This window comes from Ictalurus punctatus, chromosome 16 (assembly GCF_001660625.3).
Source record: "Ictalurus punctatus breed USDA103 chromosome 16, Coco_2.0, whole genome shotgun sequence".
NCBI lineage: Eukaryota > Metazoa > Chordata > Actinopteri > Siluriformes > Ictaluridae > Ictalurus > Ictalurus punctatus.
This window is the reverse complement of record NC_030431.2, coordinates 10,017,550-10,033,118: the sequence shown is the minus strand read 5'-3', so window position 1 is coordinate 10,033,118 and position 15,569 is coordinate 10,017,550. Positions and strand designations below refer to the sequence as shown.

Here is a 15,569-nt window from a genome sequence, read left to right as displayed (position 1 = left end):
ATGGTTCTACAGAGAACCTTTAATGGTTTCCCCAGAGGTGCAAATTTAAATTTTTTTTTAAAAATTATTATATATTTTACCCTGCAGAACAAACAATGCAAATATTTACAGCATCAAACAAAATCATCATGAAGTAAATGTTAGAAATTTAAACTGATGATAAAACATCCATAGAAGTGTGCATAAGTGATATGCCACAGAACACAATCAGACTTGCTGTTAGAAGCAGGGGCAATCTTTACCTTATCCAGTACATTCCCAGTACATTCGGGTGCTGATAGAAGTCCAATGATCCTGATCTCTGGATGCCAAAGTCATGATTGAGCTATGCAAAGAGAAACCAGTACAACTCAACACAAAGCCCTCACACATAACACCCTATATATATATATATATATATATATATATATATATATATATATATATATATATATATATATATATATATATATATATATATATATATATATATAACACATCCTGCTATAGTACTGTAGTAGTATAGTAGTAAACCCATTTCCCTAATGCACCTTTACTACATTCATTTGTAAACATTAAGTGACAGATAATACTATAGGAATGCATGTTTTACATGTTTTCTTATTAACAGCATTTAGCAGGTGACTAAAACTAAGGGAAATGCAGTTTTCATTTGTTGTGATTCAATGATATTCTTTTTTAATAACCCGTTGTGTAATTTCAAGTAACTCACCACACAACATTTTGTGTGGCATATTTTTTAGTTCATTAACATTAGTGGTTTCTTCATTATCTTTTATTTATTTACTATATTGTATCGTCAGAGCGATTATAACAGCTCTGAACAGTCGTTTCCTCGCCAGCTTCTTTTTTATTTTCTCTTGATGTTAATAACCCTAAAACTAACCCTAACTATCCTGAAGACTGTCCCGACCTTAAGACTAACTGTTACAATGTTTTGATGCTGGATGTTAAATAAATATCTCTTTACATAAGGCTTCGCCAAATGAATTATTATATACATTTTGACATCCATTTATTAGTAATCTTAGATTATATGGAGGATCCACCATCTCTCTTAATGAGTATACTATACTATAGGAAACGGTAAAGTATTAGAATAAACACGTTAATATGAACCTGTGAATTACAGCAGGAACTACTTTCAGAATTGCTGTTATAGAAACTTAATTAACCCTCTTCCGAGAATCGAGGACAGTGCTGTGGTATAATTACTGGTATGACATAATGTGATATAATCATATAACTATTTCATCATAGAGCTGACGAGAGAGCAGCTCTCACCGTGATGACGTTCATTTCTGACGTGGTGTAGCTGGGCCTGGGGCTTGTGTTAAAGTGCTTCTTGATCTTTCCTGCCACTGACAGCTGGTGCTCGTTCTCTGATAAACCGTCATCCTGTGGATGTAATGTGCAATCTTATATTATAGAAGCAAATGATACTTGATATTTTACTAGTACGGCTGAGTTGTGAAGGAAATTACTGAGCAAGTCAGTGTGTTTTATAAGTTGCAGATTTGTCACATTTGACACACTCTTATCCAATGTATGTTACTCACTGATTGATTTCGGATATATGTAAACTATATCGAGTTAACTCAGGTGAAGGTTATTTAGAGTTATTAAAGGTACTGGTTGTATTTTTCTACAGAGCAGTATCATCATGAGATACTCACAGTGACCCAGGGGTGTTCCAGCACCTGCACAGCTGTGTATCTCTGATCTACTTCCACCTGCAGCATGGATATAATCAGCTCCTGCACGCACACACACACACACACACACACACACACACACACACACACACAGAGCAAGAGAGAGAGAGAGAGAGAAAGAGAGAGAGAGAGCGAAAGATGGTCAGTGCTCATTAAAACATTTTGCAGGTTGCTGAGCTGTTTGAACAGAAGTTCTTAAGACATTTCTGAATGCTAGCAGTGTTAAAGTGAGAACAGCTGTTACAGCTGTTTCATGCAGCATCACATTTTTTGATGGAAGCCCTTTTGCAAATCTGTCTTAAAAGCAATAGAGACATTTATACCAAACAAGTCCCAAAAATACAAAGTGACTGACTGATGGATGGAATTACTGAATGTTTTCCATCACACACCTTGGCTGAGTCCGACACATTGTCCCAGTATGGGAGAGGGAATTCTAACTGGCCCAGCAGAATCTGGTCAAACAGTGCCTCCTGGTCATCTGCACTCCTGTGAAAAAGTGACAAATTGCCGAAAATGACAGTTAAAAAAATAAGAAGCTATGAATTGTAGTACATCCAGGAAACATAAGGGGGCTGTGCTGCTCCTGCTGTCTTACATAACTCATGTCTATTACACTTCCTACACTGGCTAGCACACATCGCACATCATAATTCTGTGAAACATTCCCACAAAACAGCATCCAAAATAATTCAGATAACCAACAATGCACCACATCCAGCACATGCTCTCAGCTTGGTTTGAATGAAAACACCACTCTGTACACATTCCCGCATTTTGATCAGTTTGTATAAAAGGTGAAGAATATTGTGTCTTGTGTAAGTCAGGCACAATCAGCACAATGATCATGATGTTATGAGTGATCAAATTCTCGGTCCTGAGAGTATAAAACAATATTCTGAACCATTTATAATTGCTTCAATATAAAAAACACATAATAAACTCACCCTCGGAAGGGTGGGAAGCCACACAGTAGGATGTATGTGATAACTCCAGCTGCCCAAATATCAACCTTAAGGCCATAGCTATAGTAAGAGAAGAAGAAGAGCTTAGTCTAAAATGAGATAATAATGCTGTTCAGTTACAGTAAATATGCTACACTATATGTCCAAAAGTTTGTGGACACCTGACCATCACACCCATATGTGGTTCTTCCCCAGTCTGTTGCCATAAATTTGGAAGCACACAATTGTATAGGATGTCTTTGTGTGCTGTAGCATTACAGTTTCCTTTCATTGGAACTAAGAGGCCCAAACGTGTTCCAGTATGACAATGCCCCTGTGCACAAAGTGAGCTCCATGAAGACATGGTTTGCTGAGTTTGGACTGGAAGAAATCCAGTGGCCTGCACAGAGCCCTGACCTCAACCACACTGAATATGTGAACGCTGACTGCACCCCAGGCCTCCTCACCGGACATCAGTGCCTATCCTCACTAATGCTCTTGTGGCTGAATGGACAAATTCCCACAGCCACGCTCCAAAATCTAGTAGAAAGTCTTCCCAGAAGAGTTTAGGTTATTGCAACAGCAGAGGGGGGAACTACATCTGGAAATGGATGTTCGAAATACGGGTGTGATGTTCAGGTCAGGTCTGATCTGCAAACTTTTGTCCATATAGTGTATATACATATTATTCAGACCTTGTATTTATTCATTACTTAACTTGGTTTTAAAACAAAACAAACAAAAAATTAATATAAACAATATAAATGAATATAATATATATAATTACATTATAGAACTTTGTATAAAAATACAGAATAAAATTTAATTATAATATGCAATCAAACCAAATTAAATGAATTTGAAAATGAAAATGAATACATTTGTGATAAATTAATACAAATTAATTATAAAGCAATTTAAAAACAGTAAACAGAACACAATGAAATGAACAAATACAGAGTTGATCATTTAACATGTCATTTAAGAAATGTTGCTGGTAATACAGTAAATGTAGCATATCTACAGAATGCTTTATTTAGATCTTTAAAACCAAAGCCTAAGCTCAGACATGAGCAGTGTTATCAGTGAGCAGAGTCTCACCCGGTCTCTGCAATAATCTCAGGTGCTACATAAGTGGGAGTCCCGCAGACGGTGTAGAGTGGCCCATCTACCACTGTGGCCAAGCCAAAGTCTCCCAGCTTTAGAGACTTACTGCCATCCTGGTGCTCATACACCTGAATGAGAACAACAGTGTTAATGTTTAGATCGGACATGTTTCACACTTGCACCATTTCTAATGAACTACTTCAAACATGAATGTGACTTCAAGACACGTGCCAACTGAGGCGATACTGAAATGTTGAATCACTGCTGTCCTTTGAACCCCCATCCCTTCCATGTTCATTAGCCTGAGTTTAACTTATGCTAAAATAGAAAGACAGACTGCTGCCACTAACACATTCCACTTTCTCTGCTCTGTTTGGTTGCATAATGTCTCAAAGAGTGGCATCTGAAAAGAAAAAAAAAGAGAAAAAAAGCCCCATTTGGAGTGAGGATGGTAGCAAAGTTTTTACTAATGCATGCAATTACCACCAACATGAGGTGAGAGCCACTGACTCAGTGCCCATTTCACTTTTCACTGATTAAATTTCACAGCCACAGTGAAGATGTGCCCACAATCACATATGCCATGGAACTAGTGCATGGTTTCGATGTAATGGCAATGTAATAATTGACTATAATTCTAATCATTATATTATAAACGCTAAGCCATGCTAATCCTTGTGGTAGAACATTTGAGAACATTAATATACCCACATAGTGTGAATAATGTTCCGGCAGAATTGCATTTATTTATGGCCTCTCTCTCTTAATCATCGTTGGGTGCTGAGGCCAGGGCACACACACACACACACACTCACACACTGATTCTGTTTCAGAATGGCATGTGTTTGAAGTGATTTAGTCTGTGCTCAGGGTGCAGTATGACTGTCAGTTTGTGAGTCATGTCTCACTTCCTCCCCTGTGACAGTGAGATCACACAGTCAGGCTCCAGGAGAAGGAGAGAGGAAGGACGGCACTGACAGTCAGAGTCATCCACCTGCTTTACTGCATTTCGTTATTCCTTTCCTTAATTCATTCAATCATCTATTCAACTATTAATTCACACATCTATCTTTCTTTCTTTTTCATTCTTGCTGAAAAACACTTTCATAGATGAGACTCCTGCCACTGTGTATAACGTTGTATAATCATGAGTACAAAAGGCTTATATTGATGATGAAATAGAATTTGGCAGTAAAAAAAAAAAGGATCACGTTTAGTTACATTTCCATCTATCCATCCATCCATTTTCTGTACCACTTATCCTACACAGGGTTGTGGGGGAGCCTGGAGCCTATCCCAGGGAACTCGGAGAACAAGGTGGGGTACATCGTGTACGGGGCACCAACCCATTGCAGGACACAATCACACGCACACACACACACCCAGGGCAGAGGTGGGAATCGAACCCCCAACCCTGGAGCTGCAAGGCAACATGCTAACCACTATCGCAGAAAGTAAGGTTCAAATGATCCACTTACCAATAGGTTCTCTGGTTTAATGTCTCTATGGACGATGTTAAGGCTGTGTAGATATTTAATTGCATTGGCCAGGTTATACAGCATGCCACTGGCATCCCTCTCTGTGTATCTGGTCGCAGAGGTAATAGCATCAAAGAGGTCGCCCCCCTGTGGACAAGCAAGACACAACAACACAATAAATATCTGCAAAGTTTCAGACTAACAGGAAACTGTCCACCTTTTTTAACCTGTCATAATACAAAAGCCTATTAAGTACACACATGTCAAGGTCATTAGTTCATTCATTTGTACTTCACAGTAGCTTGTTGTTGATAAATAACATGAGCATAAAGTTTACAGTGGCCTGGTTTGCTGAAATCCCCTCACAGAGAAGGCTAACTAGAGCAGCAGCTTTATATAGAGCTGTGCTGGACTGAGCCAGCTGTACTGTAAGGACCAACGATACGAGACATCAAACGTAAAAGGCCTTCCAAAATCTGCGTGCTCCTTTCTGTCCTGTTTCTCTAAATTTGTCGAGACTAGCATTTAGACTGAGTAAAGGTTACTGTATGGCCTTTTCATTGCCCTGAATTGCGACATTTGTACATGTGTACATGTTTAGAAATATGCTGAGGAGGACATAAAGTTTGAGTATTTCACCTAAGCACCCTAATTACTATGAAGATGCAAGATCGCATCTGACATGTTACTTGTGAATTGATTCTTTACTTTCCAAAAGTACCACTAAAAGATATGCATCATATAATGTGCGCACCTTGACAAGCTCCATGACAAGGTAGAGCTCACTGTATGTGTCCATCTCCTCAATCAGCAGCACGATGTTGGGATGTTTAACTCTCCGCAGAATAGCCACCTCGTTCTGGATCATTTGCTCCTGGGTGCGGGTGCACAGAGAAAAGCAATACAGTATTAAAGCGTGATCCTCAACTTTGAAGAAGCTCCGAGATGAGAGGAACCTAGCTCTAAAAGTCAAGGAAGGAATTTCGGTCAAGGCATCAGGAGGGCCAGATCAGAGGATAATATGCTGTCTTGACTTGCTGCTTGTAATCATTGTACATGAAGCATCCTTATGATTAGAACTTTAGCGCAGAACCTCTGTTTAAAAAAACAAAAACAAAAAAAAAAACAGTAAGTAGTGATGTTCAGCGTGCTCTACTCACTTTTCCTCTGCATTTGCCTTTATTGATGATCTTGAGGGCATAGGCCCGGCCAGTAGAGCGCTCCACACACTCATGCACTACTGCAAAGTTTCCGTCGCCGATCATTCGGCCTAATGTGTAGCGGTCAGAGATGGAGGCAGGGACTGCAGGAGCTGTGCTCTCTTCCACAGGCTCAGCTAATCAGAGGATAACCAGACACATATAAACTCATCAAATTTATTTATCTTACATGGAGAAGAGGCATTATGTCAAAATCATAAGCACCCTTCATGGCAGACAGGTGATCTCACTGCATATCAAAGGCTTGCAAATTCTGATATATCTGCCCTTAAAGCATACTTTCCTTGCCCTGCTGAAAGAGCTGTACATGTATGTGTCCAAGTTGATAAAAGATGACATAATAAAAGCTCTTTTTATACAACAGATCAAATTATGCTGTTACTGTGAGCTCAGTTAGAATTCTGAATGGTTTTGATATGCGCTCATTTATGAACAGCGATGTGTACAAATGATGCAGGATGTCAAAACTTCATACCATCACTGACAGCACCATCACCCTCATCCAGGCTGCAGATCTTGGTGGAAGCCAGCGAGGTGGAAGAGCCGTTTTCTTCAGAGCCCTGAGAGAAGCAGAGAAGTGGAGATCAACAACATGCACTTTATCACAACTAGAAAACGGGAAAATTACATGAGTGATGATATGTGTGGCAGGTTTAATGTCTAAGGCACTTTGCAGGCAGCTGTTTCACCTCAGTATCTTTACAATGATTTCCTCCTCTTAAGTTTGTCTGTTGTTTCTACCCAAGTGGTGCCACAGCTGTTCTCACCTTTAAATCTAAGACTCAACACTAGGCTGAGGCAAAACCCTTGGGTGGCTCAGTGGCTGGTTGTCATGACAGCAGTGAGTGAGCTAGAAAGAGACTGAGAACAAGAGAACACAGTGGATGCAAAATGTTGTTGTTTTTTTCATCTCAAAGCTCTGGGAACCTTTGGATCAGTGCTGAGGATATTTAGAAATGTACCATGCTGGGTTCATGTGACTGCTGGAAGAACCACAAGGCTGGGATTGGACAATATGTGACAAGGGCAGTGACCAGATTGGGCCCCGAGAGATATGTGAAGTGTGTGTGTGTGTGTGTGTGTGTGTGTGTGTGTGTGTGTGTGTGTGTGTGTGTGTGTGAGCTGCTTTTAATATTGCATTCTGTAACATTTCATTGAGATCGCAGGCCACAACTCTGTTGCCATGGAAACTGCAGGTCTGTCAGAGTGAGCAACAGTAATAGTAATAATCTGTGTGTGTGTGTGTGTGTGTGTGTGTGTGAGAGAGAGAGAGAGAGAGAGAGAGACACACACACAGAGTGCATGCCCATACAAAACAATTTCCTGTTTCCTGTCTCTCAGTTTGCCAAATATGATGATATTCTGTGCCTGTGTAGACAGTTATGAAAGAACCCATTGATCCCATTCCAAGTGATACTTCCTTTACTTATAGGTTGATTAACAGTATAGTTCACAAAGAATCTGCTAATCTCCAATACCACAGCGAAGCTGAATTCTCGATTCTGATTCAGAAGGTGTTTTGAAAAAAGAGGGGCTGAGGGAGGGAGCGACTGTTACAGCGTAAGTGGTAAGATGAACTTGTTTCGAGGATGTTCCACAAGATTAAACATATAACTACAAATGGATACATAGGAGAACAAGTTTTAAAATAGTTAGTACAAAAATAGTATTAGTATTGCCTAATTGTTGTGGTATAAGAAGAATAAAGCACTTCGGGATGTGCTGTTATTGGAAAATAATCAGCTCTGAATAAATCCCCCTGAAGTTTATTTTCCAATAACATGACGTAGTTCCTTACTTCACGTCACTTTCACATTAATGTACAGACTTTACAACAATACAGTTCAGAAACAAAGGACAGAAGAACACAAAACCTTACTGTCTTTGTTTCTTCATTTCACTTCCTGAACCCAGAGATTATTTATTTTAATCCAGGCAGAACATACATTAATCCATTATTTGCATCTACTATGCCTGTATTGTTGTTACAGCCAGAATCTTACTTAAACTCAGCAATGTTCATAATTTCACTGAAACAACAATGAAAAACATTTATGTGATTATTTTATTGGATATAACTAATTTAGTGATCGTTAGCAATTCAGTTGGATAGACCACAATACTTGAGACAGCTACAATAACACTGTACTGAGTCATTTCCCTGTGTGCTCTGGGAAAAGCACATGGAGAACAGCAAAGTCTGGACTAGACCAATTCACACACCTAAAACACTCACAATATCATCAAATATACAACACAATGTGTGCAATGTGTTCTGTTTAATATATTCAGCATGTTCACACATGCTGTCAAGTTATTCATTAAGATTTACACACACACACACACACACACACACACACACACACACACACACACACACACACACACACAATGATCAAAATAAACTAAACAGAATTTACTCTTACTCTGGCAGGAATGAAAGTAGTGATAATACAATACACAATTCAAATATCAATACTAATGAAAACATTGAATAAATGAACTAAAAGAATGTAAACACACCAAAGAAAAATGCAAAGAATGAGCAAAAGGATCAAATAAACAAACCCAGCCATCACATGTAACTCAGTTGTGTGAGAAAAAGAAGACAAGAAATAGATGCCCACTTATCTCATGTGTGCAGTGTGATGTTTCTCATGATACTGTAAGAGGGACTCACAAAAACATAAAAACATGCATGGAATGTACTTTAATGTATGATGCACAGATGACAGATACACATGTATTTTTTTTTTAGAAAACACACAAAAAATGTTTCAATAGAAAATAAACAAATGACAAATTTCTAAATCAATTATTGTGAAATAAATGACATGAAAATGTGTGAACATACACACAAATGAGAAGAGCATGCAACTCAACAGACAATGTGGTGTACAAAGCCGGGCTATGACTTGACTGGCAGAATGAAGAAAATACAAAAGGAGGGATGGAATGGAACAAAAGGTGTATCATCACTAAAACTGATCACATGACCATCAAACATGAATAAATCTGAACGGCAAATAAAAGTAATCTATTCTCTCTCTCTTAAGAATTTCTAAATTGTTGCTCAAACAACTCAGCAACCTGCAAAATGTTTTAGATGAGTAATGACCATCTTTCTCTCTCTCTCGCTCTCTCTCTCTGTCTGTCTCTCTCTGTCTGTCTGTCTCTCTCTCTCTGTCTGTCTCTCTCTCGCTCTCTGTCTGTCTCTCTCTGTATCTCTCTCTTGGTCTGTCTGTCTCTCTCTCTCTCTGTCTCTCTCAAAATTTTGCTTTGTTTCTGACAGAACATCACCATGACTGGGACACCTGGCCAACTGAGACAGATTGTGACTTTATAGACACATTGTGCATATTGCTGGTCTGTGCTTCTCCAGGAAAACAGAGCCAAAGGGCATTGGAGAACATTATGAGAGAAGGAAACCCCCTCACGGACTGAAACACTACAAAACACTATCCTATCATATAGAGCAGTTACCACTCTTGTGTAATTATGAAAAGTAGGACACACTATGTATTATACTACTATACCAACTATAAAACACTGAACAGAACAACTGTAGTCCAAAAACCAGAATCAAGCTGTAGATTTTTTGATGCAAAAAACCCCCCACAAATTTTACATGAATTGTATTGTATTCATTCATTAATATTCCTCTTCTTATGTTGCGTCAGTCCTTCATTACTCTGTATCACTCCATCCTACACTACCTGCCCTAGTGCCCTCCACTCTTCTTCACATATTTGTTCTTCCATTCATCTGATGTTGCTATGGTAACAGCTTACACTTCATCCCTCTCTCCACCCTTCCAAGTTATTTTCCAAATTCCTCCAATTATTTCACTTTTCAGTCTACGACCACCAATATTCCAATACTACTTAACACATGCCACCTAACATTCAATGAAACACATCCCTCAACTGATCTTAGTCTCCAAGCATCCATAAAGGTGTTGTTTTCATTATCGACATTGTCTATAAAAGTGTAAATCATTTGTGCATGTATGATAGAGATTGAGTAAAGGCAGAAAAAAACAAACGCCACCTACCAGTCAAATGCCTTTTTGTTTTTGAGTCAAGGTCAAATAGTCAATTAGTTGGGAATTCCACTTAATCGATTATAAAAACAAATAAATTGCTAATGCAACATCATCCATCCTTTTTCTGTACCGCTTATCCTAGACAGGGTTGCAGGGTGCCTGGAGCTTATCCCAGGGGACTCTGGGCACAAGGGCGCAATCGCACACACAACGGACAATTTAGAGATGCCAATCAGCCTACAACACATGTCTTTGGTCTGAGGGAGGAAACCAAAGTACCTGCAGGAAAACCCCGAAGCACAGGGAGAACATGCAAACTCCACATACACAGGGCGGATGCGTGAATCAAACCCCCAACCTAAGAGGTGTGACGCAAACATGCAAACCTCTAAGCCACTGTGCCCCATCAAATGTATTTAATCGTAAAACCTTCTGACACAAAATTTTCTGGACATTTATGTGCAGTCCTATCTCATATACTGTTTATTAATAAGTGTGATCACCCAGGAATGATCAATGTGTATAAATAGTTCAGTGCTAAGCATACATTCACTGCTCGGTCAGATCAAATAAAACTGATGTGTATAGATAATGAGGAGATGTGCAGAATCAGTACTGTGCATAATGTATGCAATGAATTGCAAAAGAATCACTGGAGACTAATTGCAGAGAGCCACACATTATTCAAGTAATGAAGCATAGACTCTCCAAACAAGTAGGAGAGTTAAAACTAAGCATAAATCCCAGAGGCCGCAAAAGATTTAAAGCTCTTTCTGCCATTTTCAGCTAGCTCACATCAGTGGCTGAATGTCAAAGAAGAAAACTGGAGCATTCCGTTCTGGAGTGCCTCAACGCTGCATTTATGCTGGAGCACTTTTCATCTTCTTTACCCCCATTCACAAAATATGAGCTTCTTATCATAGTGTGACCTACTTATATGGCAGATGGCTGTGAAGCGATCAAGATTCCTGCCTTGCTTGGAGACGATCATCTGACTGCTTGAAAATGTCCTCTGGAGAAGCGGCAAGCAGCAAGAAGTGCAAAGCAATCCTCATCAGATCAAAGCACACTGAGATCATCTTGCTTCGAGCACTCTTGCAGTGATCACTGTTTGGTGCGGATATGTGCGCTGAATATGAAACAGGGTAGGCTGAACTCAGAGAGCATAGAGAGTCATTTCTCTATCTCAGGGAACACTCTCTATCTCAGCGCTCAGTTTTAGGACAATCTTATGTTAGTTTTTTTTTTTTTTTTTAATCATTGAGCAACAGCTGTGCCACAAATTCTCCTGGATATTTTTTCCTAACATATACAGGCAACTCAAGGAAAGATTGAGCTCCAGACACCCTGTGAAGCCAGCAATGGCCACTTTTGGAATACAGCGCAAGATGTCAGAGAAGTCTTCTATTCATCCTTCAATCTAACACACCTCAATTTTGTTGACTTCACCACATACTGGCACCACATGAAAAGACTAAACATTGCCAGGTTGGGCCACCGATAGAAAATCTATACACACAATGAGGGCAAAGTATTAGTGCTTTTGAGCTGTTGATAAAAATGCAGAGAGAGATAAAGACTGAGAGAGAGAGATTAATGAGTTAATTAAATAATTACATGGGTCTTGATTGAGCATGGACACTCTATTACTGCCTCATCATTAACTGATGCAGCAGGATTTGGAACACTTCAATGTGGTTACACACATCATTACACACATCATTACATCATAACGAGTTGCATGCTCGTTCAAGTTGTACACTCTAATACCACCAGTAGACAGTATGTCTACATCATCATTACAAAACTTCTAAAAGGCAGAGGTTGGTCTCCATGAACAAATCTGCTGGGCTTTCACACATGCCTTTGATGGCCAAATGAGTGTTAGAGTGTGTGAAAGCGTTTAGGAGATTCCCCATTGCTAGGTATCCCATTGCTATTTCCCTTCTGAGTGAGTATGTGGAGTTAGGCTGCACGTTTGGTGCCTGCCTTGTCCTTCTCCTGAGAACACATAAGGAGTGTGTTACCAAGGGCTGGAATGGGGAAGGCTGTCTAAAACAATTAATAATCCAATTATACATAATAATAATAATAATTCAATAGGAATTGGAGATGAACATGAACATAAGATAGGGTCAAGGCAGATACAACTGACTATGAGCTGTATGATGTTGTGCAAGTATATGTGAGTATGAGATAATGTGCGTACCTTCTTTAGGCTCCCTGGACTGGCTGGAGTAGGACTGGGTGATTTCATACAGTTCAGTGTAGACAGCTGGCTGGCTGGAGTCCCGTTCACTAGGAGCACAGGAGAAACACAGTTGGTTTTATCGGCCAGTAAGTAAGATTCACTTGAAATTTTGATCTGACTTGACACATTAAGAGTATAATAAGGACCATGTTCAGTGAATGGAAGTTTTACTTATTAGCATCATGCGATTATTTGGGTTATACCGAAAATTCAGTGTGTAAAGACGGGGCAGGCAACATTATCAAACAGGAGGTGAAGAAAACACACCAGATTACAGTGTAGGAACTCACAGAATAACCAGTAAAAAAAAAAAAATTCACTGCAATCTTATGGACAACTTTTCTATAATATGACAGTGTACATTAGACTAAATTTTACAAATCATACAGTATTTTAGGCCTAAACCTGGCTCCAGGAAATAAGCCACATGTATAAAGAGCAATGGGATGAGGAGACATCACCCACACAGTTTTGCCCACACTGCTTCTTCCCACACTTGAACACCAATCCATCCCTCCCACTAACTATTACCTACTAAACACAGCAGGAAATCTATAAAGACAGAGACGCATTCACATTCATCAATGCCACACTGGGCCAAAATTTGAACTTTTGCCCCATGTACTGGTCCACACAACAAAAAAGAATCTAAAAACTCGAGCCAATTCAGTAGCTGAGATGATACTAGTCTGAAACAATCAGTATTAGATCAGATCAGATCAGTATTTATATCAGTGTACATATACTTTTAATCAATGCCATGAAGGTGTAATGTTGACTGATGTGACAGATGTTGCACGTGAATACTGGACACAAATTGAAGCACACTGTCTGTCACATGACTTGACAACAGAATCTTGCCGAGAGTCGACTGGGATACTAAGAGGATGTGAGTATCAGATCAGTGTCAGGTATCAGACAACACACAAGCTCTAATACAGGCATTGTATCAAGAATGAGAAAAGTGGGAAAGAATAAAGAAATTATGAGCAGGAAATAAAAAAAGAAAAATTAAAAGTGGGGAGGGGTCGGGCGGGCAACATCTATAAGCAGAGGGACATGAGATATCATGAGGAAATGAATCTTTAATATTTGAAACACTTTTAAAAAGCTAAATTGCCAGATTACTATATTTCATTTTAAATGAAGTACGAAACCATGGAAGATCAGATGTATGCAGCAGAGTGTGTACATCTGACAGATAAAAGAGGCAGTCAGGAAATGACAATTAATTCATACAGATTGTGTCAAAGGATTACCAGATTGGGGTATTTTTTTTTAAAAATACATATGTGATGTCAGTACTGTAGTTCATTCTTACATCCCATAGTGTATACCCAACCAGCGCTTTAAAAAACATTTCATTCAACACTGGAGAGTCCAAAAGGCACCAAAAAAAAGGGCGAATCAAACAATAAATAGCCGAAATCGAAAAGGAAATCCTTGTAGCACCGGCAATCTCCTACCTTCGTATTGCAGCATACTGAAGTCAGACACAGTGCAGTTAATCCAAAAGGCAGGAGGAAACGGCGCTCACTTTCTGAGCGCTCGAGCGCTCCGGCTGCAATTAGAATGAATGAACCAAAGGGGCGGAGCGGAGAGCGCGCGCTAGTGGGCGACTGTAGGCGGCCGGTCTGCTAGCGTAGTCTCTGACGAGAAGCCGTGCGCATGCGCAACACACCACCGTAGTGGGAGGCGCGGGTGTGGGTAGCTGTAGAACAGAGCCGAATTTTCTCACTGGCAGACGGTCAGTGGTGCTGAAGCCATCAGCAGAGGAAGAAAAAAACAAACAAACGCTGCCATAATTAACCAAACGCAGGCGTGTGTGTGTGTACACCGTAGTTTTTACATGGAAGTGGTAAACAAATTACGAACACATGAAAGCTATAATTCACGTCAGGAACGGAGTATGAAATAAGCAGTTTGTGTCAGTGGCGGGCTACACGTCAATGTTTTCTTAATACAGAAACATATTGCTCATGAGTCATGTAAAAAGAAAGGGGACTAGTAAGAGTGCTGCAGACAGGGAAGAGCATCATGCTGGGTTTACACTGTGGTCACTCCAGCGTTTACTCATGATCCTTTTTACACAGATCTCTGGCATGGAAAGTTTGGGAAAGTATACAAATCCAGAGAAGTACTGGGGGGAAATGTATGGGCAGTTCTCAAAGTTAGCTTAAAAAATCACATGGTAAATCATTGGCATGCTGGTCCCTAATGCATATTAGCCTACATTTCAAGTTTCCCCTTTTGATGACAGTTTTGATATGAGCTTGAAATGTTAGCAAAGAACTGAACATAAGTAAAGGGAAAGGGTCTCGAAAAAGTCAGTTCATGAGGAAAGGCCAAGAACCCTGTTTAACTGTGTATTTTGTGTCATTTTAGTTAGTTTCCTAAAGATAAGTCATCCATGATATGTAATGTTACATTATTCATTCATATAAAGTGCATTTTAAGTGGATTGTTATTATTTAGGGAATTAAGGATTATGGCTTTTAATGAGGTAACATTAAGTCCATAAAGGACAATCCAATCCCCTTAATCCCAGTTGTCAGCTCAAAGAAGACAATATATTTAAAAATAATAACAGGTATTGTACAACCCCAATTCTTTTCTACAAAAAGAGTCATTTGAAAATTCAATTCACCCTGTACTTGAAAACACATTACTAACACATTATTTGATGTTTTACTTTGTGAATTTAATTTATTTTTGAAAATATACAGTCATTATAAATCTGATGACTGTATGTAACACACTCCAAAAAAAGTTGGGACAATCAACTGTTTACCACTGTGTAACATCACCA

General features: G+C 39.3%; 1 protein-coding gene across 3 annotated transcripts in view; it reads right to left on the bottom strand.

Annotated features, from left to right (window-relative positions):
* The window catches only part of dclk1a (doublecortin-like kinase 1a), a 77,368-nt gene that overhangs the window by 2,969 nt on the left and 58,830 nt on the right, over positions 1-15,569 (bottom strand). Inside the window, exons 1-12 of one of the 3 annotated variants that reach the window (XM_053686822.1) lie at positions 14,227-14,347; positions 12,719-12,807; positions 6,940-7,024; positions 6,405-6,580; positions 5,999-6,118; positions 5,245-5,391; positions 3,761-3,894; positions 2,663-2,740; positions 2,108-2,204; positions 1,677-1,757; positions 1,285-1,398; positions 243-325 (exon numbers count right to left, since the gene is read on the bottom strand). In XM_053686822.1, the coding sequence (XP_053542797.1) occupies positions 243-325; positions 1,285-1,398; positions 1,677-1,757; positions 2,108-2,204; positions 2,663-2,740; positions 3,761-3,894; positions 5,245-5,391; positions 5,999-6,118; positions 6,405-6,580; positions 6,940-7,024; positions 12,719-12,807; positions 14,227-14,242 (1,220 nt within the window). In that variant the 5' untranslated portion in view covers positions 14,243-14,347. Of the gene's footprint in view, positions 1-242; positions 326-1,284; positions 1,399-1,676; positions 1,758-2,107; positions 2,205-2,662; positions 2,741-3,760; positions 3,895-5,244; positions 5,392-5,998; positions 6,119-6,404; positions 6,581-6,939; positions 7,025-9,159; positions 12,511-12,718; positions 12,808-14,226; positions 14,348-15,569 lie in introns of those variants that run through there. The other 2 variants (XM_017488331.3, XM_053686823.1) reach the window with 2 other exon arrangements.